At 36.4% G+C, this 25,746-nt stretch overlaps 1 protein-coding gene and 1 long non-coding RNA gene across 2 annotated transcripts in view; one reads left to right on the top strand and one right to left on the bottom strand.

Annotated features, from left to right (window-relative positions):
- The window catches only part of LOC137235665 (uncharacterized), an 85,913-nt gene that overhangs the window by 46,684 nt on the left and 13,483 nt on the right, over positions 1–25,746 (bottom strand). The gene's annotated exons all lie outside the window — the stretch shown is intronic.
- Positions 14,226–23,439, top strand: LOC137235663 (dynein axonemal intermediate chain 4-like). Its single transcript, XM_067758553.1, has 5 exons — positions 14,226–14,240; positions 14,315–14,653; positions 16,618–18,023; positions 22,872–23,084; positions 23,190–23,439. The coding sequence occupies exons 1-5, from the start codon at positions 14,226–14,228 to the stop codon at positions 23,437–23,439; spliced, it is 2,223 nt and encodes a 740-aa protein (XP_067614654.1).

Here is a 25,746-nt window from a genome sequence, read left to right as displayed (position 1 = left end):
TAAACAGTTTCCATTTGATACCGATAATGTACAAACACATCCCAGGATTACCCTGGTCACGTTTTGATCTCAAGACCCTAGCCAGAATGGGATAAAAAGTATCCTATGTTCGTCTCCTGATTGTAGCCTACCTCTCCACCAATTTTTAGCCAAACCGGTTCATCCGTTCTTGAGTTATAAATAGTGTAACTAACACCACTTTCTTTTATATGTATACATCATATTAGAAATTTCAAAAATAACAGTATTTCTCCTCTATTTAATGGATGTTATTATACATACAAACCTTCCTCTTCAATCACTCTATCTATTAAAAAAAAAACGCATTAAAATTCGTTGCGTAATTTGACAGAAAAAGTGACTTTGTTTTATACCATGTAGTGATGATATTTATAAGCATATCTAAATTTTAAGGAAACTAAGCTAAGACTTGAAGCGTTTTATATGTTTCAGCATTATGAACTTTGGTAACATAGCGGTTGATCGTAACGGCATAAAACAATCGAAATAAATATAGAGATCCATATATCAAAATACAACTCGAAATTGAAATTCGATCTAGGCCATTTTTAATAGAAATATTTCCTGCTATAAAGAAGTTATGTATTCACAATTTTATTATATGTTAATTTTTGAAAAAAGGGGCAGTAGGACACACCCATTTTAAAAAAATTTTGCATTCTCTAACATTTTGTTATAATTCAATTTAGAAAGTAAATTACCATTGATATTAAGCTCTTTTTCGCAAAGGCATAGCGGCCGCCGTGGTGTGATGGAAGCGTTCTCCGTCTACCACACCGACGATCCTGGGCTCACTCCTGGGCAAAGCAACATCAAAATCTGAGAAACAAGTTTTTTCTATTAAAAATAACATTTTTCTAAGCGGGGTCGCCCGTCGGCTGTTTTTGGCAAACACTTCGAGTGTACTTCTGCCATGAATATTTGTCAGTGAAAACTCATCTGCCTTGCAGATGCTTTTCGGAGTAGACATAAAACAAGTGGGTCCCGTCCGGCCAATTTGTTGGAAAAATTAAAAGGAGCACCACGCAAATTGGAAGAGATGCTCGGCCTAAGATCTCTTCGCAGGTTCTCGCGCCTTGCATTTATTTATTTATTTTTATAGCTTATTATATTCGTCCTCTGCTTTTTGAAAGTATTTCATATAAATGTGGTCGTGGTCTATAACCGATCTTGTCTATTTTTTTAGAACTATTTTCTGCTGTAATAGGTGTACCCAATATTATTACGATCCGTTAGATTTTATTCGAGTTATGGCTCCCAAAACATAGAAAATTGCTTAGTAATAAATGGGGCGGTGCCACGCCCGTTTTAAAAAATTTAAATTTTCTCTTATTTCTTGTTATGATTTCACTTGGGAAAGAAAAACCATTTATATGAAGATCTTTTTTGCAGAGATATAGCTTATTTTATTTATAAACGATCCTTTTTTGTTATAAAAAGCATCGATTTTTATCGAAAAAAATCGATTTATTTTTGAATAGTTATGCATTGCTTAAGAAAAAACTATCGTTACTGCATCAAAAATATATAGATTTGTTACTGAAAACTTATCTTTATGCTATCAAATGTTTGTAACCGATTTTTCATTGCAGTGCTTCCGATTTTCTAATGGCGGGTTATCAATTTGCTTTCGACAAGTCATCGGTTTCTTGTGAAATATAGAAACAAGAACACATCTATAATACGTCGGTAACAAGCCAATTAAATATCAATAAGAAGCCAATGACTCGACAATAACAAGCCGATTACAAACCGACAACTCGACAATAATTTCGCTTTCGATAATAAGCCGATAATTATCGATACCGATTGTTATCTATAAGAAGCCGACAAGCTCTTCTCAAATAGCCTAAATTTATTTGTTGCTGGTAAGGTTACCTAAGATTGACAATGGCATGGAAGCAAAAAACGTTGCTGCAATATTAAAAGAGAAAGTTTTGAAAAATATTATTTTTTACGAAAAATTTTAAAAGCTGAGGAAATGGCAGAAACGTTTCAAGCTTGTAAAATATACATATGAAAACAAAAATTCCTTTTTGCCTAATTGTGAACAGCATTTCTTATAAATTTGAAAATTTTAACTTAATCGAAATGAGAAATTTTCCAATGAAAAAAGTGCCCGCCTGAGTACTTAACAGCAAATGTAGATCGTTTAAAGCAATATTTGTTTGATAAAAATTTCACTTGGCTTAATAGAAGAGAAAAGCTAGAAGACAAATAAAAAGTTAAACTCAAATAAAAATCTAAATGCGGGTAAAGCAAGCAAATGCAACGACTTAGCTAAATAATTGCATCACTTTAAACTAAATCGACAAGATCTGAGAGTTGTTAGCCGAAATGGTTAACAGCAGACGCGCCAAAGAAAATGCTTGACGATATTCGGTAGACAGAACAGGGAAACATACAATGTCTGTATATTTGTAGTTATAAGTGCAAACAGGTATCTAGAGGCTTTCAAGAGAACGCAGGTACCACAAAAAATATTCTTATTAAGTAAAAGCCATTGCTTTCAAAGCCACCATAAACCAAAGTCACTTAAAACGATGCATACATTGCTTTTCGCCAAGGAAAACACGAAAGAAATATAAATAAATGTGAAAGCAAAATACAAAAACGAGACATTTTAGTCAACTGCAACATGGCTTGCAACAAACGCGCATTTCAGCAAAGCGAAAATACAACCATATGTACGGGTATGCATGTATAAACCACTATACATATATGCAAAACATGTAGAGAATGACGATGACAACGGAAAAGTGAAACCAAATTCTTGGCAAACAACTGAGAGTACCAACTGTTAGAACATCCTTATAAACGTTTATTTTCATGCATGACTGTGTGCTTAGCATGTGTTAGAATATGCAATAGCAATGCAATTCCTTAAGGGGCAAGCATTTGGCAGCGACAAAGTGTTTTGCGGCATGCAATTCATACACGTGTCTCATCGTATCGATAATAAGGTGCCAAGTAACAACCATTTACTGTTGCATGCAACAAATAGGCGAAACAGTTGCATATATTTACCCAAGGTTTAGCAAATAATTTTACACTAGACAACTATTTTAGTTCATTTAAGTAAGAATATTAGACTGTGGCGATATGTATGCTATAAAATTATGCTCCGTCAGAACCAGATCGATCATGTTGCGAAAGACGGATGCGCCCACGCCACATGACCTTGAGGAATTCGAAAAAGCACACAAAGAAAAACAGGCGTCAATAGTGCAATTGTTAGAGACAACCAAGTATTATAGAAGTCGACTCACACCGCTACACTCTGAGAACACGAAATTACACTAGGAACCGGAGAACTATAAAACAAGCGAAGCATATCTCTAGAGGATTTAATACCGCCGCCGAGGAAAAAATAAGGCGTGAGTATCAAACAAACCGACTGTCTGTTTATGATAGATCGATTAGTTCGACAATAACAATCGATAATACGCCGAAAACTTGTCGATAATAAATTGGTGACACTTCGAGAGCAAATTATAACAAATAGTTATTTTTTCGATAACAAAACGATACATTTTGGATGCCAAATCTATAAATATCCATGGGTTTTCGTACATTTGTTTCATGGATATAAAAATTTTAAAAATTCGATAACAAACAGATAGCTTCTCTTTACCTCGCCAATAACAAGCTATAAAAATACAATAAAAAATAAATAGAAGCCTGTGACACTTCGATAGCGGTTGTGTTTCGAAAACGAGTTATTAACACTTCCATAAGAAATCAAAGCCACAATCGATAAATTACATCCACGAATTATCGGTGATGTGATGGCCGATAATTCGTCCATAACAAATTGAAAACTTGACAAATTTATAAATTTTCGATATCAAATCGATAACTTTTGCATACCATATCGGTAGCTTACTATAAATTTTTGATTTAAAATCCATAACTCATCGATAACAAATCGATAACTTGGGTTCACTTCATCGATAGCACGCAGAACAAATCGATAATAAATGGAAAAAAATCTATAACAATAACAAGCTTTTAACAATTCTGTTCCATTTTTGGTTTCTACTATTTTCTTTATTTTTTCCATCACTTCTACACATCACGCCTACCTTCACTTACATTCTGTAGTCTCCCATACCGTGTGCAAAGATGTTGGCAGATAAAAAATGGTTACCAGTGTATACGAAATAAACTCCTGTTGCGATTAAAAATGCTGAGGCCAGGCGGATAAATGGGCTTTGGTTATTTTTGTGTAAAAGCATGTCTGCCGTAATAGGAATCTGAAATCTACAAGTCTAGAGGTCTAGAGGTGCAAAGGATCAAACAAATTGTTTCCACGGCAGTAGCCCTATTACTTCATAGTGCTAGTACCGCCGCGTACAGGACTCGAGGTGGACAAAAGACGTCCCACATCAGCAATTCTCCTCTTTAGCGGCTTTAATCAACATATTCATGCCCTGAAAACCAGGACTTTGTCGCACTAATTCCCTAAATTTAAAAAATGCGCCACTTGCGTCAATACGGATGTTTAGAATTGGGATAGGGAGTGCAAAAATAAGAACCACTGACTCGCTTTGCTTGACCGTCTTTGCTTATATGCTAAGCGCCAATTATTTAAGTAAGTATTTTTCCGATTTTGATCCCGGCCAATACTTGCTCTTGAAAGAGAACTTAGGCCTATGCAGAGACAAATTTTTGGTTTGTAAACAAGGAGTATTATGATCACGACTGCATGGTAAAAGCCTTTCCAACCTAATGTTTATCTACATACATATATACATAGCTGGGTGCTTGAGTGTTTGTATGCATGGTTTTGTATGTAAATAAGTCTACACATTCATACAAAAAGTGAAGTGGCTCGAGAACACCTTGTCTTCTTGTTTATAAATGCAGCTTAACATATGTTTATTTTATAGTCTGTGAATATTTACTGTAACTAGTCATTTTATAGGTGGACTATATTCATAGTACATACTCATCATCTATTTTCGGAATACTTAAGTTAATTTCTTGTTCCTTGTTTTTACTAATGTCATTTTTGTGGGGGAATAACACTCTTCCTAATCAGTATGACCGCACATGAAAAATTGTTAAAGGAAATATGGGGAAACTTTCTGTTTCAGTTGGTTTGAAATGCAGAGATTCTCTTCTTTTTTAGTTTCTTTAATTAAAGAAAAGAACTTCTAAAAGTTTTTCACAGGAATTAATTAATTAATCATTGAAACATTATCAAAAAATTCGAGCATTCGAAGATTTTACGAAAATTTCGAATGTTTTATTAAGAGTTGTCTGAGCTTTCTGTTACGTTAAGGTCATTTGGTGACCTTTGTTGTTCTAATATCTCTTGATAAAAGAAAAGTTTTGGAATTTCCTTTCATGACTTATAATAAAGGAACTTAAGTGGGCGCGGCCGCCGTGGTGTGATGGTAGCGTGCTCTGTCTACCATACCGGGCATCATGGGTTCACGCCCCGGGCAAAGCTACATAAAAATTTTAAGAAACAAGTTTTTTCAACTAGAAGAACATTTTTCTAAGCGGAGTCGCTCCTCGACAGTGTTTGGCAAACACTCCGAGTGTATTTCTGTCATGAAAAGCTCTCAGTGAAAACTCATCTACCTTGAAGATGCCGTTCGGAGTCGGCATAAAACAAGTAGGTTACATCCAGCCAATTTTAGGTAAAAATAAGAGGAACAGGACGTAAATTGGAAGAGATGCTCGGGCTTAAATCTCTTCGGATGTTATAGCACCTTGCGTTTATTAATTTATTTACGTGGGCGCAACATAGGGTCATTTAGTGACCAGAGTTGTTGTTCTGAGCGTAAAAAGAAATTATCGGAAAAACAAAATTATTAAAAAAAATTGTTTAGCTAAACACTTTTATTAAAAACAATACTTACATGAAGTAATAATAATATTAAAAGCTAGAAAATAATTAGGTAGGTCCTAGGTATTAGTCATCACACTCCTCATCAACCTATGTCGTTGATCAGACAATTAAATAAAAGCGTTGGACGCGTCAAATTTCTATTGATAGTCAGCCGCTTACATCTTTATAATGTATATTTTCATATATGCATAAGTAAGACCAACTGAACCTTAATCAGGTTATGCTACGCTTCACATTTTTAGAAATTTTACGCGCTTAACGCTTTTATTTAATTGTATGATCAACGCCCTAGATTGGTGAGGAGTGTGATGACTAATACCTAGGACCTAACTAATTATTTTCTAGCTTTTAGTATTATTATTACTTAATGTAAGTATTGTTTTCAATAAAACCGTTTAAATAAATTTTTTTTAATAATTTTATTTTCAAGTTTTCAGTCTTAATTTAATTGCCTATTATTCTCATTTTATTTAGTTCATTTAGTGACTCATTATTACAAGGACTCTTTACTCACAATTGGATACAATCTAAGTCCTCAATACATGATCCTTCCAAAGACGTTACTCGACTCAGCGCCACGTATGCCTGTCCCTCCTCGAAATCGAAAGTATTTTGATGTCACTTCTACCAGGCTGTATGTAAGATTTTTTGAATATCTCGATCCTTGCGCCACCTAACGGCAATTGTTGTCACATGTTGCTTTCTATACATGTATGTATTATGTGTTCCAAATATGAGCCAAATCGGACCACAAATACGAGTTTTTGAAATATTTCGATCCATGCGCCACCTATCGGAATTGTTTCTAGTTATTACATTTTCATCGAGTTCTGAACTATATTCCAAGTTTGAAGGGTGTAGCTTCTCGGGAAGTTACTTAAAGTTCAATTAATAACAAAAAATAATTAAAATATTGTAACTGGACACCATAGATCTTTTTGAACATTAAGACGAAGCCTTTTTCCAATTAGTGGTACGGAGATATTTTTTTTCCTAACGATTTTTGGCACAATACACTCAGAACGTATGCCAGATCACTTCCAAAAGGCGACCCCGCTTAAAAAAATTTTGTAAATGTTTTTATGTTAATTCTTCCATTAGCTGAACTAAGGATCTTCGGTATGGTAGGCCGGCATCCTACGTATATAGCATGTCCACCATATCGCAAGAATACCGATACATAATTAATTAAAGAAATAAATCTTACCAACTGCATCAGAAATTATCAAAAATGTTGCCGATAGGCGTAACAAATAACAACAAGAAATACGTATGTGAAGCACAACATTACCCAATATTTGAGCATGTCTCGTTAGAGCTCATATATATCTTAATATATAAAAAACACGTGTCACAAAATTGAGGCCAATGGACTCCTAAACTACTGAACCGATTTTGAATTTGTTATGCACCCCCTGTTTAGTTTGATCTAACTTGAAATATAGGATAGGTTATATCTCAGTTTATAGTCGCAATATTATTTTATTGCAATTTTTTTATTTGTTTATACGTAATATTAAAATGTTACGTATACGCAGTGGCACTCATATTTTCAGGTGGTGCGGATATACTTCCGTGTAATTGCTTGGGTTTAAATAAACAACCTGCTTATCAATAAAAAATATTATAGCGAATGATATCAGGTATATCACATCACCAGGCCCGCCGAGCGGGGGGGAGTAGGGTTTCTGAGAGGGCCCGCGATTTAGAGGTGGTATGACATTTTTTTTAATATAGGAGAGTCTTTAGTTGTTCCAAGTGCAATTTTTAAGCCGAATTTTAAAAGCAACGAAAATCTGCATTTCGTTTAATATTATAGTGAAGTGTGAAAAGTAAAAATCTATATACATAAAAAGCGAGGCTAAAATGTGTGTTAGTTGGTCGCCGGTGTTTGAAGAGATGCGTCGGTCGATTTTGTTCAAACTTTCACACAAGTTGCGTAAACCACACGCGGTGGTTACTACAGGAACAGGGTCTCGAGATATAGGCCAAAACATGGGCCAATGAATGCCTAGACAGTGTTAATACAACACTGATATCAAATGAAAGCTGTTGATGAATGCTTTGGTACAGAGTAATATATTATCCAGAGACGGACTGGGATTAGGACTAGGACTGGGACTGAGACTCAGAGTGGGACTGGGCCGAGACTCGGAGTGGAACTGGGACTGGAACTTGAATAAAATACATACCACCCTCTGGGATAGGCAATAAGGGATGCAGAAGAATGAGAAAGAATTGAGAGAAGAGAAAGTAGAAAAGGAGATTGAGAAAGAGATAGAATGAGACGAAGATGGAGATAGATGAAGCGAAAAAGATGGAGGGAGGAGTGAATACAAGTATTAGGAAAAAGTGAAGAGGGGGGGGAGGGCAGGGTCAGACGGAAAAAGCTTATTAAAATGTATGCAATAGGCCAAATTTAGGGCAGGACAACGTCTGCCGGGTCTTCTAGTGTATGTATAAAAACCTAAAATTTGCTAATAAAGCTAAGAATAATCAATAAAATATATAAATGTTGAAAGCTGCATCTGAGATTATAAACCTTTAAGCCGATATACGTAGAAAAAATCGTGATGGGCATTTCGTGACCTCAACAACACGTATTTAAGTTTTTCTTAACTTAACAAAGGGTTAAGTAAATAGTTTTATAGTCTAACTAGCAGACCCGGCAGACGTTGTTCTGCGCTAAATTTGGCCTATCTGTATACATTTTAATAAACTTTTTCCGTCTAATTCTACCCCTCTACACATTTTCCTAATCTCTCTATTCACTCCTCCCTCCGTATTTTTCGCTTCATCTCCATCTTCGTCTCATTCTATCTCTTTCTCAGTCTCCTTCACTATTTTCTCTTCTCCCAAGTTGTTATCCTTCTTCTTCATCTCTTATTGCCAGTCCCAGAGGGTGGTAGGTATTTTGTTCCAGTCCAATTCCGAGTCTCAGTCCCAGTCCCACTCCGAGTCTGAGTCTTAGTCCCAGTCCAGTCCTAATCCCATTCCCAGTCCGTCTCTGGTATACTTCCCGGAAAAAAGCATCATAAATACTAATATAAGCAAATTTATATACGGAATTTTCGGCAAATCGAATAGGACGTATGTAAATAGGTATGTGGGTATTATCAATTCTTGTCTTTATTTCGGCTTCGCATGCATATTTATCAGTTTTGCCAGGTTGATGCGACTAAATCGAATATCACAATAAACTTTAGAGCTCTCAGCAACCCATACCCATAATACACACACATTCTAGTGGTATCCGGATCCATTTTTTGGCCTATATCTGGAGATCCTAGTCACCCAGCGGTGTAAAACTTACTCTGTACTAAAGCATACATCAACAGCTTCAATTTGATACCCATAATGTAAAAATATATTCTAGGTGTATCCTGGTCTACGTTTTGGGCTATATCTCGAGACCCTAGCCTTCCAGTAGTATGAAAATTATCCTGTACTATAGCACTCATCAACAGTTTTCATTTGATATCCATATTGTGTAAACACATTCTAGGGGTACCCGGGTCCACGTTTTGGGCTATATCTCGAGACCCTAGCCTCCCAGTTGTATCAAAATTATCCTGTACTATAGCACTCGTCAACAGTTTTCATTTGATATCCATATTGTGTAAACACATTCTAGGGTTACCCGGGTCCAAGTTTTGGGCTATATCTCGAGACCCTAGCCTCCCAGTTGTTTGAAAAATATCCTGTACTATAGCACTCATCAATAGGATTCATTTGACATCCATATTGTATAAACACATTCTAGGGGTACCCGGGTCCACGTTTTGGGCTATATTTCGAGACCCTAGCCTCCCAGTTGTATGAAAATTATCATGTACTATAGCACTCATCAACAGTTTTCATTTGATATCCATATTGTGTAAACACATTCTAGGGTTACCCGGGTCCACGTTTTGGGCTATATCTCGAGACCCTAGCCTCCCAGTTGTATGAAAATTATCCTGTACTATAGTACTCATTAACAGCTTTCATTTGACATCCATATTGTATAAACACATTCTAGGGGTACCCGGGTCCACGTTTTGGGCTATATTTCGAGACCCTAGCCTCCCAGTTGTTTGAAAAATATCCTGTACTATAGCACTCATCAATAGGATTCATTTGACATCCATATTGTATAAACACATTCTAGGGTTATCCGGGTCCACGTTTTGATCGCAAGACCCTAGGCACGTAGCCACGTAGCGAAAAAAAGGTAGACATAGGCCGACTCTCAGACCTACCCAATATGCTCACAAAATTTCATGAGAATCGGTTCAACCGTTTCGGAGGAGTTAAGCCTCTAACAGCGTGACAGAAGAATTTTATATATTAGATAAATGTATAGTTTATTAAAGTGCAAGTTTAAGATCTCTGGAAATATGTTTTACACTTTCCTTCATAGAAATAGCGCGACCTATAAGTTGTACCGTATTAGAATAAAATTTATAGGGCTACAAATTGTATGCTTACGTATTTTTGTACAAAGGAGAATTTAGTTGAAGAAATTTGATAAAAATTACTACTACTTCCCCGTGATAGAACAAAAACAAGTAACTATTTTTTTTTTTTTTTTAACATTGTGGAAAAGTTAGGATTTGCATAGTAATCCATATCTCCCACAAATATCAAGCTATTTCAAAGATGTTTATACTTTTGGATAACCTAAATTCGAAAGTTTTTACTTATAAGGGTCTAACATTTTACATTCCTAGCTTTGGAATCATTAATTAAAATGTAAAATCGAAAATAATACTAATTTTAACATTTTATATTAAATAATTTTTCATGTCACAATAAAACCACGTAACTTGGACTCAAGCTCTAGAAATTATAACATAAACTATTTTTTTTCATACATTTAAATTTTTTGTGCTTTAATATAATCACATAACTTCAGATATTTTTAAAATGGCGAGATTTCAGAGTCTATCACCGATTATACAACGAAACTTTTCGTTGAGTTTCTAATGATAGGGAGAATTGGCATGTGGTAGTTTTTTTGCCAAAAGAGCAATATGTGTAGCAATAACGGGGATTCTTTAAAAGTAGCTTGCTTTTGTCATGCACCCATTCTAAGGTTTCCATACATTTTAAGCTACGTTGTTTTATTTTGGTTTGAGTTTGAGGTGCTTAGAAATGGGATAGAAAAAAATTGGTTAAAGTCCCTAATAGGTTTTTTTCTCGGGAATCCAAAAATCCATAGCAAGACAAAAGCGCGTAAATAAGAGTTACGTGTTTTTGTTTAATCACGGAAGTACTTTTTTCGTGTTCGTTGCCGTATATATGAGGAGTTCCATATCAAAACTTAATACATACAAATAACATTCTTTTTTATTTCAATATAAACATATTCTAATTTATAATATCTTTCAGACTGTTCATAAAAATTTTAGGATTAATTGGTCTTACTTAAAATTCTAATAAAAAATTAGGAGTTGTACAGACACCTTACGTCTTTTTATAGCGTTTACTCAGTTTTCTCGAAAATGTTCTATTTTATTTATTGCATTTCGATTTGGAACTCCTCACATGTATATACATACATGCATAGCCCTTATGTATGTACGTAGTAGCAGTTTTATTGGTAATAGACGTTCATATAAACATATGTAAAATAAAACTAATTTAGTTGTATTTAATATACAAAATTGAAAATTAATCCATCTGGTTTATCACACGAAACTTTTCATTTATCAGAAGTGTCTAAGCGTTCAATTTAATCAACTCAAATATTTATAAATAACGTTTAGGCTGTGATTGTCTAATGTGAATAAGAGATACATTAAATAAAGTTTAAGCTTTTAAGCTTGACAGAATCAAATAAATTCATAAAACAAAATCGTTTCTCGTAAAGGGTTAAATTTTTTGTTAGGGACGGCTTAATAAGGCTGAGCAATTTGATTGCAGCAAAAAGAGGGATTACCTGCAATTCACAAAATTCAATCAAAATGAGTTGTTAACTAATATTCCAGTCTTCCCATTTTAACACCCTTATATTAACTGTGTTTCTCTTACAGATATGTAGATATGTATGTACATATGCATTAAGCTTTATATGGACTGCTAAGTGCATAGCTTTATCTACACTTATGAAATTGTTGCGCATAAGGTTTTTCCTAAAAAGTGTGTGTTTCCACTATTCTCCACTTTCAAATTTGGTTTGCCTCCACTATCTTTCAATACGCTACTACTATGTGTAGTTCATCATTTATAATTTCATTCATTATTTTTAGGTGTATAGAAAAACTTAAGGTTTATATATTTATAAATATATGAACTCTTATGAAACATGCTAAATTGTTATGTTCAAGACAATATTGTGTAAAATTGTGGCTCACATACGTGCTTCTTGTTGTTATTTGTTATGCTTATCGGTAAAAACTTTGTTAAGTTTTGATGTAGTTGATACAATTTATTTGTGTAGTAGACTATATATTCAGACCAATTCTAAATATTCTCGCGGAATTTTGTTCTCGCGGTTTTTTTTATTCCCGCGGAAAAATTCCTCCAATTCTTTTCTCCTATGGAGAACAATAATTGGGGAATAGGAATTTCGAATTTTCGAAGTCAGCTGTTTTGTCAATTGAAATTTCGTTGCACATTTCCTATTTTGTTTAAAAAATTGAAAAGTTTAATTATTGTTGCAAATTTGTTGGAAATTAAGAAATAAAATATAAACAATGCACAGTATTTATTGCATTTCATGTGGTATTCACTGAAATGAGTAATGAATTGGTGCCACAGCAACATCAACAGCGGAACATAAGAAGAAAACGGCCGCATAACACAAATCTGCCGGAGTTGCCTTCTTTCATTCAGCAAAGCAATTTTCTGGCGGCCAAGTTGAGTTGAATTCGTCCTTCGACATATGCCAAAATCTATTTAAGTCTTATTAAAAAAATCCTCGCGCAATTTCTGGATGGCTGCATCAAATATGCGAAGAGCTCTACCGTTGCTTATGATATATTTTTCAACTTAAAATAAAGGATATTGTGGTTGTTGTTGTTGGTATATTAACAGTGAGAATATTGTGGTAGAATGTAAATAAATATTTTAGCACAAATTTGTACAAATAAGTGTTCTTTCTTAAAAGAACCAATTTCCTTTAACTATTTTGATGCATTGCCTTTAATTTAACAAGTGAAAAAACTCCTATGAAATGGCAGAGAAATCTCCCTCTCCCTAACATTCAAAATACTTAATTTTCCCCCATAACCGGTTTCCGCTTTTTCGAACATTGTTCAGAATAGGAGGAAAGGGAGAAGTGAAAAAACTCACAAGGAATTTTCATTTAGAATACGAGGAATGGCAGAAGGGAAAAAACTCGCAGGGAATTTTGGTTTAGAATTGGGCTGATTGAATTAGCACACTGGCTTTATGGAATTATCTGGGGCATGGGACTGGTTAGCTTGTTCACGGATGGGTCGAAGCTGGACGGAAAGGTTGGTAGGGGGAGGGGGAGGGTCTTTTGTCAAGAGCTAAATGTAAGCCGAAAGTTAAGTTGGCTGATCACTGCAGTGTATTCCAAGCGAATGTTGCTGCGATTAAGGATGCGGTGCATTTAATGCTATCCAGTGATACTACGGTTAGGGAATTTAACATCTACTCTGATAGCCAAGCGGCTATCAAGGCCTTGACCTCAACTACAGTGCAATCGAGAGTGGTGTGAGAGTGCTTGACCTCGCTTGCGATTGCATCGAATTATTTTACAATTAAGAATATCTGGGTCCCGGGCCATAGTGATATCCCGGGTAACCTTTAAGCGGATATCTTAGCTCGCATCGGTACAACTGAACCGGATGGAGATGGCTGTAGGAACTTCGGGATTCCGCTGGCCACTTGTGGATTGCTTCTTCTTTGCTCAATTAGTTAGCAGTCTCCAACTGGCACTCCTCGGATACCTGCCATGCACTCTTGGCCGAATTACGACAGCTAAAGAACAGATAACCTAATTAATAAATATGTCACGGAAAGAAAACTTTGTGATCACTACCACAATAACGGGAATTAAAAAGCGCTCCGTTTAGGCTCGGATCTTTAGTATCCGGGCGGCACAGCAACCAACCAAACAACCAACCTCCTCTACTTTCAGCGAAAATGTGTTACAAAAACGTGCCTATACAAACACTCAATTTGAAAACTTTTCTTTTACCTGTAAATACAACTGGCAACATAAAAGACTTCCTTCACTCAAGTTTTTTTGAATTTACAAATGCCGTACCACTCAAAACAGTTTTTAGTTTATTATTTTACATTAGGAAGAACCTCAAAAATATTCATATATTTGCTGATAACCGAGTTTTTGTATATTACCAATATCAACGAACCTAATTTCATTACGATGGCTCGCAGAACGGTATTAAATATCAAATTTTTTGGTATTCGACGAAAATATTTTTAAGTGAGCTTTGTGCATTTTAATTTTTTTAGTTAACCGAAAGAAAGAAAACTGGACATCTTGAACGCATTACTTACATAAAAACACTTGACAAAGAGATCGATTTTGCAATAGATTGGCGTAGAACTTTGAAAGTCTATGATCATACGCAGCAAACTCACGCAAACGTTACACCGAAATTAATTGACTTGGATGCTGACGCGTTTGAAAATTTTCGGGCAATACATTTATTTGTAACAACGCAGTTGAATAAAGATTTTTCACGCAGTGCAGAAAGCAGCAGAAGACAAAGTTTAAGCTCCGTAAGAGCTAAATCTAGTATGCGTTTTGGTCTTGGTCTCAAGACTTCACTAGATGATATACTTATTGGGGTTTGTACATTATAAATAATGATATCAAGATTCTGCCAGAAATTATTTCCCCTTCGTTTAGTATCAAATGTCGTTTTGTGAAATTATTAAAAGTGGAGTTAGCAACTTTTAACGCATCACCAACGATACAAAAAAATTTTACGAGGAACACTTTTATATACTATTTTAACCAGTTAACCCCATTAAATAAGGGGTCTTTACTACATGGCACAATTGTGCTCTCACTGCGTATGCGAAAGACCAATCGCTTTAAATGGTTGAAGAACCATGTTCTAGAATATTATTCAACAAAATTCCTATTCGACTAAATCTTTGCACAAATAGTCTGTGAGGCCACAAAAAAAAAATAGTTCGTATGAATGTCAGTTGTGAAAAATGTTGTAAGTGCACATTTCTGCAAGTAATGCTGCTTTCCTAAAAACGTATGGGGAGAGTTCAGGATGTTGTGCGCATAGTCTAACATCAATGTATTTGCAAACTGGTGTAGTATTCTTACACAAAACGCCAAAAAATTATACGGCTATGTATTTCCTACGTCATCGCAACATCAAAAACTGTAGTTCATTTTTTCACTTTACAATAGGAAATTAGCAATTGTCAAAAAAAAACAAAATATGCGAAGAATCCATAGCTTGCATTTCCTATAGCAACGTTTCCAACACCAAATACACAAAATTCTGAAATCCCTTATGATATATTTGCCGTCTTTCAGTGAGTTTTACAACTCCGGCTCACGCTCAATTCTCATGAGAGACTTGAGAAGCAGATGTCGTGAAATTTTCGCACACGTGAAATGCGATAGGCAGATGTCGCCGCTGTTTTTCATTTAACTCATACGGCGAAAGGCTAAGCAGCGACATCTATTTTTGAAAAAGTAGGCATATTAAAGGCCGCGTTGCCAACCTGAACCAGACTTCTATCTGGATTTATCTGGCTCAAATCGTTGTTGCATATACATGCAAAATTATTTATCTGGCTCAGGATTTTGCCACCGGATGATAGCTATTGATATATTCCACGAAACAACAGGGCAGATCAGAGTGTTGTGCAAATGGTCTAACATCATTGCGTTCGAAGTTTGTCTAAAATATTTTTACAATACACTTACAATGGCAAAATAACAACTGTGAAAACAAAACAAAATATGCAAAGAAAAAATCAAAAATGAGAAAAGTTGATCACAATTCGTAGCATTCATTTGCTATGACAACGTCTCCAACATCAAACTTCTGGGGCCCTGTTAAGTAACTGTGAGTTTTAAAATGTACACTTTTTCTTCGTATAATTTTTACAAAATAAAAATGTGCATTTCAAAGCTCATAGTTACTGAACAGGGCCTCAGAACTACCTTATTGTGAAAACAAAAATTTGATATCAAAAAATTACTTACGATCCGCAGCTTATATTTGCTATGGTATATATTTTCAATGCATTTTCACAAAACTCCAAACTGTCATATGTTTTTAGTTTAATTTTAGATATAGAAATTTCTATGATATACAACGCTTATTAGGGTGTGCCAAACAATTTTTTTATTTTCCTTCTGGGATAGTAAAAATATTTTTCAGAGCATTTAAAATATAGATTTTGCAATTTAAGCTTATTATTGTAATGTTTCGAAGCCATCATCGCGACCTCTGACTTTCAAATAAATAGTAAGGGTAATTTTCAAAGTTTAATATAAAAATTACCAGATCTCCAACCCTTTGTACCCAAATCTTTAGCTTTAACTATTCTTATACGGAATATAACGATTTAAATTATTTCATTTAGTAGTTATTCGAGGTCAAAATTTCTATTTCAAATTTTATGGGTGTCGCAATATGATTTGTATTGGCAATCTTAAATCGCGATTAGGAACCTCTACACATTAAAATAATAAGCTTACATTTTTACAGGAAAAAAATTATATTTGTTTGCCCCACCCTAATGCTTATCGTATACAATTTGTCCACACCTTACAGGTTGGTAGCATACACTTAATGTTAAAGGACGATGAGTTCGGTTCACGCTATGATCTACTACCACTAACCGTAGACTTTAGGCAACCTTTCATAAGAGTGATTTTGCGCAAGACCGACAACTTTTTGCTGTACGAGCAAGCTAGCACTGTTGTATTGAAGGATAGTTTCGACGCTGAAGCTGCGGATTATGATAATCGTGCATATGATTATTTAACGGTGGGTAGAGGAAAATTTAGACGTCGCTCTGAAGCTGAAACGCAAACAAAAGATGTACTAGTAAAGGCGCGTGAAGTTAATACAACTGTTAAACATTACATGGATAGACCTTGTTATGTGTCATTATACGAAATGTACGATACCTATAAAAAAATATTTGAAAATAATAAAAGACTTAGCGGAGTGCCCATGATTGCTAATGCAGATCTTTATCCAGATCGTTTGGATGTTATAGCAAAAAATCCAAATTTCTCATATTCAGCTATGGTATTGGAACGTATGTTGGCTAGTAATTATTATCAACAACAACAACAACGCTATCGCAATATGTCAATTAAAACTAAAATGGATGCAAATGTTGATTATAAATATCGAATTAATTTACTTTATCGCATGATACAACCAGTCTTCGAGGAATGTAAAATAATGGGAAAAGTACGTAAAGCCGTATCAGCAATAAGTTTTTGTCATGGCAATGGTGATTTGATAGCTGTCGGTTATGGATTTTATTCGCATTCAGCAAAGAGAACTGTTACCAATGGTAATGTTTGCATTTGGAGTGTGAAAAATCCATGTAATCCTGAACGCACTTACAGCTATCCGGTGCCTGTAACAGCTGTAGAGTTTTCACCATTTTTACCATTTCTTATTGCAATTGGCATGTACGATGGTACAGTGCAAGTACGTAATATTACAAATGCAAATGATCCACCTGTTGCCATATCACAACGTACGTTATTGCTGACATCGGAACCAGTGACAGCACTACAATGGTTTCATCAACCTCATGATGATTCACCAGAAATTGATCCATTTTTGGTATTGACACGAGATGGTAAAATTGCTAAATTTCGTATAATAGCCAGCCCATATTTGTTGGGTATGCGCCAAATGATGCTGAATCGCATTGAAGGCAATCCTGAAGGTGTCCAAATCAAGTCAACTGACATTGGCCCATTGGCTGAAAATTATATTAAATCTAATAGACATCCAGGTGGTTTGAATCTGGTTCTTCATCCAGTAATTAGCGATTTGTATTTCATACTCACCGATGAAGGTTGCATACAAAAGTGTTCATTAAATCATACTCATCAATATTTGGATGTATTAAAAGTGCATGAGGGTGCCGTCAATCATATGGACTATTCACCATGGTCACCGCGACTTTTCCTAACGTGCGGCAATGACTGGTAAGTGTAAGGAAGCGTTAAGGGCACGCGATTAAATTATTTTTATGAATTATAATAATTACATACTTCCTGCCTCAGTTTAGGTTAGATGGGGTTGGGTTGCAGCTATCCAGTGGAAGGACAACTCACTTGGATATGTGTATATTTTAGTGCCTTGTGTTATCACATGCTCTTTCTGTGAAACTGGTCTCCACTTTTTTAGTACATTGCTGCGTGCAACGACAAAGCTACGAATAAGGCGCTTGTCAAACTCGGAAATTTCCTGCTGAGAGTCTAATACGTACCGACCGAGATATTTCCTCTCCTGGTTATCCATGCAGCTCACACAGCTAGGGCTTTCTAGTATATTTAGGTGCACAGTATGGACTTCCATTGGGCCGAGCCGTGTTATCACTCAAATAGCATTGAATACATAAGCTTTTGTAAAATATAATGGTTCCGCTGAGTTTAGTCATTGAAAAACATGCTAGTAAGGCCAAGAAAAACGACAAGACGTGATGATAAGATGATGATAAGACAGCTTGATCCAGGCGACCCCCAAATAAGGGATATAAACCAATGCATCAGATTGCTTGTGGACGAACACAAGCGGGCGAAATGGGAAGAGCACCTGAGAGGTTGTAACCTCTCTACCGGTGCAGGTAAACTTTGGTCCACCGTAAAGTCCCTATCGAATCCGACTAAGCACAAAGACAAAGTTTCCATCGCCTTTGGCGATAAGGTGCTGTCGGATGCGAAAAAATGCGCGAGCGCTTTCTGCCGACAATATATAATGCATCCTACGGTCGACAAAGATAGACGGAGAGCCAATAGACACGCACATAAACACAAATTCAGCGCGTCACCAATCACCATCACCGCTAGAGAGGTTGAGGACGCCATTGGTCGCGCTAAACCATCCAAAGCAGTGGGCCCAGATGGCATAGCCATGCCGATGCTTAAAAACCTAGGGAAAGAGGGTTTCAAATATTTAGCGCATGTCTTCAACCTGTCTCTCTCCACCTTTGCCATACCCGAGAAATGGAAAATGGCCAAGGTGGTCCCGCTACTAAAGCCTGGGAAACCAGCTAACGTAAGTGAGTCCTATCGTCCGATATCTCTCCTATCGCCAGTGGCAAAGACGCCTGAAGCCATTTTGCTCCCTTATTTCCAAGCACTTTTGCACCTAGCCCCTCACCAGCATGGCTTCAGAAAACTTCATAGCACTACCTCCGCGCTAAACGTCGTTAGCACCCAGATAAATTGCGGTTTGAATCAATACCCCCACATAGAACAGTACTCGTAGCGCTAGACCTATCAAAAGCCTTTGATACGGTCAACCATGGCTCATTACTGCAAGAACTGGAAGGGTCTACCCTTCCCCCATGTCTTAAAAGGTGGACCGCAAATGATCTGGGTGGTCGGCAGGCATCGGTGCAATTCAGAAACGAAACATCTAAACCAGAGAATTAAACAAGGGGTGCCACAGGGTGGTGGCCTATCCCCTCTTTTGTTTAATTTCTACATATCTAAGCTACCTTCACCACCGGAAGGAGTCACAATCGTTTCCTGCGCCGATGACTGCACAATAATGGCCACAGGCCCAGGCCCAGAGATCGATGAGCTATGCAATAAAATAAAAGGCTATCTCCCTGATCTCTACAGTTTTTTCGCCTCGCGAAACCTGGCATTGTCACCGACTAAATCTTCCGCGACCTTATTTACAACATGGACGCCCCAAATGTCGACCATATTGAACATCCACGTCGATGGCACTACGCTACCGACTGTCCTACACCACAAAATCTTGGGTGTGACGTTTGATCAGGATCTACATTTTGGTGCGCACGCAACCGCAATTGTTCCGAGAATTCAGAGCCGTAACAAAATCCTCAAATCCCTTGCTGGCAGTACCTGGGGAAAAGATAAAGAAACGCTCATGACCACATACAAAGCAATTAGCCAGCCGATTACGTGCTACGCGTCACCCATATGGTCGCCAAGCCTAAAAACTTCCCACTGGAAGAAACTACAGGCCTGCCAAAATACTGCTCTCAGAATCGCCACGGGCTGTCTTATGTCCCCAGAACACCATCTGCATAATGAGGCGAGAATACTCCCCATCAGGGAGAGAAATGAGATGCTGACCAAACAGTTTCTGTTGAATACCCAGAAACCTGGGCATCCCAACAGACATCTGATTGACGAACCAGCACCGCCTAGGGGCCTAAGGAGTCATCTCCGTAAGCATTTTGAGGAAATACGGCACCTGAGAACCCAGCCGTATGAAGCGAAAAAACACAAGCAGGTCCTTGGTGAACTCCATAGACAGGCGTCGGACCTTTATGTCGGGAATTGCCCGGTGAATCCAGTACTTGAAGAAAAATATCCAGAACTCGCGGAAGAGGAACCCATACTCCCCAGGGAAACGCGTGTCACTCTTGCTCGACTTCGTTCTGGATACTGTAACAGGTTAAACTCTTACCTATCCAGAATCAACCCCGACATACAAAATGTATGCCCCGCTTGCAATGTGTCCCCACATGACACCAACCATCTCTTTAATTGTAATGTGGAACCAATGCCTCTAACACCCCTTTCCTTATGGTTCACCCCTGTTGAAACGGCAAATTTCCATGGACTCCCGTTAGAGGATATTGATGACAATTTGTGATCGGTCGCGGCTATTAGGTGGGGCGAGCATTGCTACAACAACAACAACAACAACAACAAGACGTGATGTCAGCTGGCTCAACCCGAACCTTTCCAGGAGCACCGAGAATATGACCAGCGGTTTCACAAAGTCTCCAATGGCAGACAAGTTCATTTCGCCAGTGTCTGCTTGGGCCAAGAGATCAGCTTGACAGTTGTCAGGGATATCATAATGACCTAGAATACAGATACTTTTTATCAAAAAGTAGTAAGATTACGTTTTTTATGAGGTCAATCAATCTCTTACAACCTCCAAATTACGGCGGTAAAGCTATAGGTTTCCATGGCCGCATATTTGAATAATGTTCCCTAACATTGAAAACGGAAGATAGTATTCCATCTACCTCATCCTGTTTAGCGGCGACCTTCACCTGGAAGATGATGCAGTCATCAAGAATCTTAAAGTTCTGGCCAATACCGAACTAATGGCAGAATACGGCACCCGCCCACAGTTCCGTTTAACTTTAGTCCATCCGTGAACAGGTTAACAAGACTCCAGTTCCACGTCAATTCCTTACCTTATTTATTTTTGAGGGAACATGAGTGGTGAGTGTGGAGCCAGCCGCAGCCATATTGTTTATGTTATAAGAGGTCGTACAGCCATTAGACAACCCTTCGAGGGAGTCAGCATATGCTAATTGCCTTTTGTACAAGGCACTGAATCCTACCTCCTAATGAAGGATTGCTGTCAAAAATAGTCCCAAAGTGCTTTAATCCTGTGATACAGTAACTACGTTACTCTTCCAAAAAAGGTTGGTCTAAATTATGGAGTACCGCACATCTGCGAAAATAAAACGAGCTCCTTTTTACAAAGCTTCATAGCTCATCCGCATTATTCAAACCACATGTTCACGATACACAGGTAACGCTGTAAAGCGTTCCTTAGTGTATTTAGCACCTCTCCTCGGACCAGAACAGCAAGCTTGTCTGCATAAACCACCACTTAGCGTACCCTATCCTTAAGGTAATGAAGCAGGTCGTTCATTGTCAGAACCCAAGACAGTGTAGAAAAACATCTTTTGCGTACCCTATCGCGTTTTTAGTTTAATTGGCGCTTAACTGTTTGAAGGGTTATGCCCGTCGGACAAGGCACGCCAGTTCCTTCGTAGGGATACCTTGGTCACACCAAATGAGCTTAAATTATTTTCCACCTGATTACTACTGGTATTAACAGTTTCTTCTCCACATATTCGGATACCTTTTGTCGAAATGCAAAAGATTATGGGTTGTCTGTAACGAACTCGAAAGCACGGGTGCAACCTGTTCTGAGGGCAATGTTCATACTGTGGAGAATATTCGCAGTTTTCATACGTCACTATGCCGCTGAATGGGAAAACAGCCACGTAAGCATGTACATAACAATAAAGAGCGGAGATTACTCAGCCTTACACCAACATGTGAGTGAAAAGAAGACAACAGTGAGTGTGTATAAGAGCTCGGACGTTATTGCACTACATGCATGTAAACAGTAGCTAAAAGCGCAGAAGTTATGACTTGCATATATACACGCATACACCTAGAAGACAGCAACGAAGAAAAATGAGAAAAAAAAAAAATAAGCAACTATACGAGCAGGTTGTTCACGAAAAGTCCAGTCCCTGCAAAAAACAGGCACCTGAGAGTATAAAACCAGCGAAAGCTAAGGAGTAGTCTGTCAAATTGATTTCAAACTTTGGAAGTGAAGAACGCAAGTAATTTGATTGTGAATTACTACTAACATAGTTGTGTTGTAAATAAAGAACATTTTGCTATACTGAATGCTCGAGTTATTTATTCGATTTGAATGGTAACAGAAGTTGCAGGATAATCAATAATACGTTTCACTCGTTTCATCTAACATACGCCCGCTCGTAGCTTGGACACTGACGAAAATCGCCTCGGAGACGACTAAGCTGATCATCGTGTCTTCCAAGTTTGTCTTTTTATGTAAAGCGAACCTAGAAATACATGTTCAGTGGCTAACCACAGAATACTTGAACTGTTAAAACTTTAAATCCTATGGGAATTTTCTCTCTGCGTTTTGTAAGTCCGTTTTAAGTTCATCTTCGAAATATTAAAAGCTGTCAGAATTTTTGCATCACATTTTCAGAACTGTTTTATATTTAGAACTATGCAATACTGGGTGCTATCTACATATATATTTTTTTAATTTTTTAGGACTATTCGTATTTGGCTAGAGGGTATATTTCAACCGTTAATTACGCTTACCGAGCGCTATACACCAATTCACTGCGCTTTGTGGAGTCGCACGAATTCGACGGTTATTATTTCAATAAATCGCGAAACTGTAGATATGTGGGATTTAAGGCGTAATTTATTAGCACCTGTATCATCAACAAAAATTGACAAATCTTTTCACACAATTGCTAAGTAAGTACTGCAGGAATTTGGAAGCTTTTAGTGTTAGGTCTTTAGATATTTTAGATACGTAAGTGCCATAATTATATATAACATGTATATATCACTTTCCCGCAGAGTGAGCCTTTGCGGCAGATCACTTGCTATTGGCAATGAACGTGGAAATATATTGATGTGCAGTTTCGAAGATATGCCTTTCCCGTCTCATAATCAATATGGTCAACTGGAAAAGGCGATTTATAAGGCTATAGAAACATCACCGTCTCTTTTGTTCGAGTTTAAAAATATTGGCTATTTTGGTTATGAGATAAAACAAAAAGGATTAAAAAAAAAGTCGTCCATTGGACGTCACTTTAGTTTTAAATAATTATGTGTTATTTTTAATTGCAGTAGATGTTTATAAACTGAATAAAAAAAAAGTAATGCAATACGTTTTATTCCCTAATCGTGTACTTATAAAGAAAGCAATAATTTAAAAATTTGGGCATAATTTTCAACCGATTTTGCTTATTTTCACAGAAAATACTTGTCGTGATAAAATCAATAATTTAACCGATTTTTGTTGTAACATTTGCTAAGCAAGCTGACATAAAGCCACGCCTATAAAAATAAAAAAATTTTACCATAAATTCTGTTACTGAAACCATGCAAAACAATCCCAAAAACGTATTAGAAAAAATTTTAAAATTCTAAAAAATTTTCGAAAATTTCGAACTCGCTGTTTAAAATTCTACGAATTTTTTTGAGTATGCAGTTTTGTAGCCTAGCCAATCTCAGTATAACAAAGTACACCTCATAAGTCTCACAAAATTCGCTTCGATATTTGAAACTTGTTTCTTTGAAGGATGTTTCAGATTTTGTTCCATATACCAAAAAAAAAAAACAAAATGTTCACACTTTGTATGGAAAACACCCAAAAATCAATGCGAAATTTGAGAGAGCTATAACTTCCACTTTTTCAGATTACAGATTTGGTTACGAAACAGCTAGAAATTTTAGGAATTCTCGAAAACGTTTTTGGGATTAGTATGCATAGTTTCTGTTATAAAATTCATAGCAGTTTTTTCCTAAAAAAAAAGTGCAAATTTTATTGACGAAATTTGATCAAATTTGCCACTGCTATTTTTCTATATAAAGAAATTTAAAAAAACGAAACCTAAGAGATATATATGGGTATGACGTGGGTATCCTCGGGCCAGCAAACATTTCCACCCCGAACATATTTTTTATTCGGACCTTCTTCTGCTCAAAAAAAAGCATTAATTAATTTACCTAATTATACTTTGAATTTTATCAAATATCCCAGAATGAATAAAATTTATTGTAAAATTCCAGTGCTTTTCTATAGGGCCTCTAGCTACAAAGGCATAGCCACTTCAACATTGGTCCGATCGTGCAAGTAATCCCTCATTAAAATGTGATCCTAAATCAATTTCATCTAGTTAATTCGATTATTTACTTCCTCAAATCAATTTCGGTCTACATTTAGGCACGATAACTTTGGTCAGTTTTGACTAAAAGCTTCAAAAGCCAAAAGCTTCAACATTTCGTTTATTATATTTAATTAATTAATAAATTTTTTTTGTTTCGAATTTATTACTTTTAGGCCCACTTCGATAACCACAAGTTATTTTTTTACTTAGAGTTAATTTAAACAATGCACAAGTTTACCCCAAGTCAGGTTAACTCCGAATTAAAAAGTTAACTGATCGTTCTCCAAGTAGGCCGTAGAGTTCAAGATTAGTTGAAATAAAAGGTAAATATTTTTTAAAAATTTTTTATATCGAAAATGTGTAGGGGGCTTTGCCCGATTAAGACAATTTTCAATATTCCATACCCATATGTATGCAATTTTTCTTAGGTTTACTTTTTCGACATTATTAATTCGGTTTCCCTTCTGCCGCTGATAATTTTGATGTCGATGATATTCATATGAATAGGGATCTCACTCAAAAATCTTCAATTTCGAAATTATAAATACGTCGTGGCTTCGCAATTCAATTCCAACCGAACAGTATACTCGATTTACTAATATTTGGCCTTGTAAAAAATGTTATTTGTATTGGTGCATATGGAAATGGTAGTCAGTTTATCGCGTTTTCTGTACATTGCGAATGTATTAGTTCATCGCTGTTTTGTTCTATGATATATCTATCTATTGAAAGCTGTATTTATACCGAAGTATTCTTATCATTACAAAGCATATCTCGGCAATCAACTGAAAAACATTTTATGCGCTACGTACATTAACGTATTGAAAAAGGCGCTTCCCTATTCTTCTGGAAAATTGAGTTAACAAATTTCGAATTTTTATGCTCAACGTGCTTTGCACACAGAGTATATATTAATTTTAATTGGATAACGATTGGTTGTACAGGTATAAAGGAATCGAGATAGATATAGGCTTCCAGACTTCAAAATCATCAGTATCGAAAAAAAATTTATTGAGCCTTGTCCGTCCGTCTGTACGACTGTCCTTTAACACGATAACTTGAGTAAATATTGAGATATATTCACCAAATTTGGTACACGAACTTACCTGCACCCAGAATAGAATAGATTGGTATTGAAAATGAGCGAAATCGGATGATAACCACGCCCACCTTTTGTATATATAACATTTTGAAAAACACAAAATGCTTGAATATTTAGTAAATAATACACCTAGAATGTT

Source organism: Eurosta solidaginis, unplaced genomic scaffold (genome assembly GCF_040869045.1).
Source record: "Eurosta solidaginis isolate ZX-2024a unplaced genomic scaffold, ASM4086904v1 ctg00001046.1, whole genome shotgun sequence".
Taxonomy (NCBI): Eukaryota; Metazoa; Arthropoda; class Insecta; order Diptera; family Tephritidae; genus Eurosta; species Eurosta solidaginis.
Note: the sequence above shows the minus strand (reverse complement) of the source record. Positions and strands in the feature narration are given on the sequence as shown.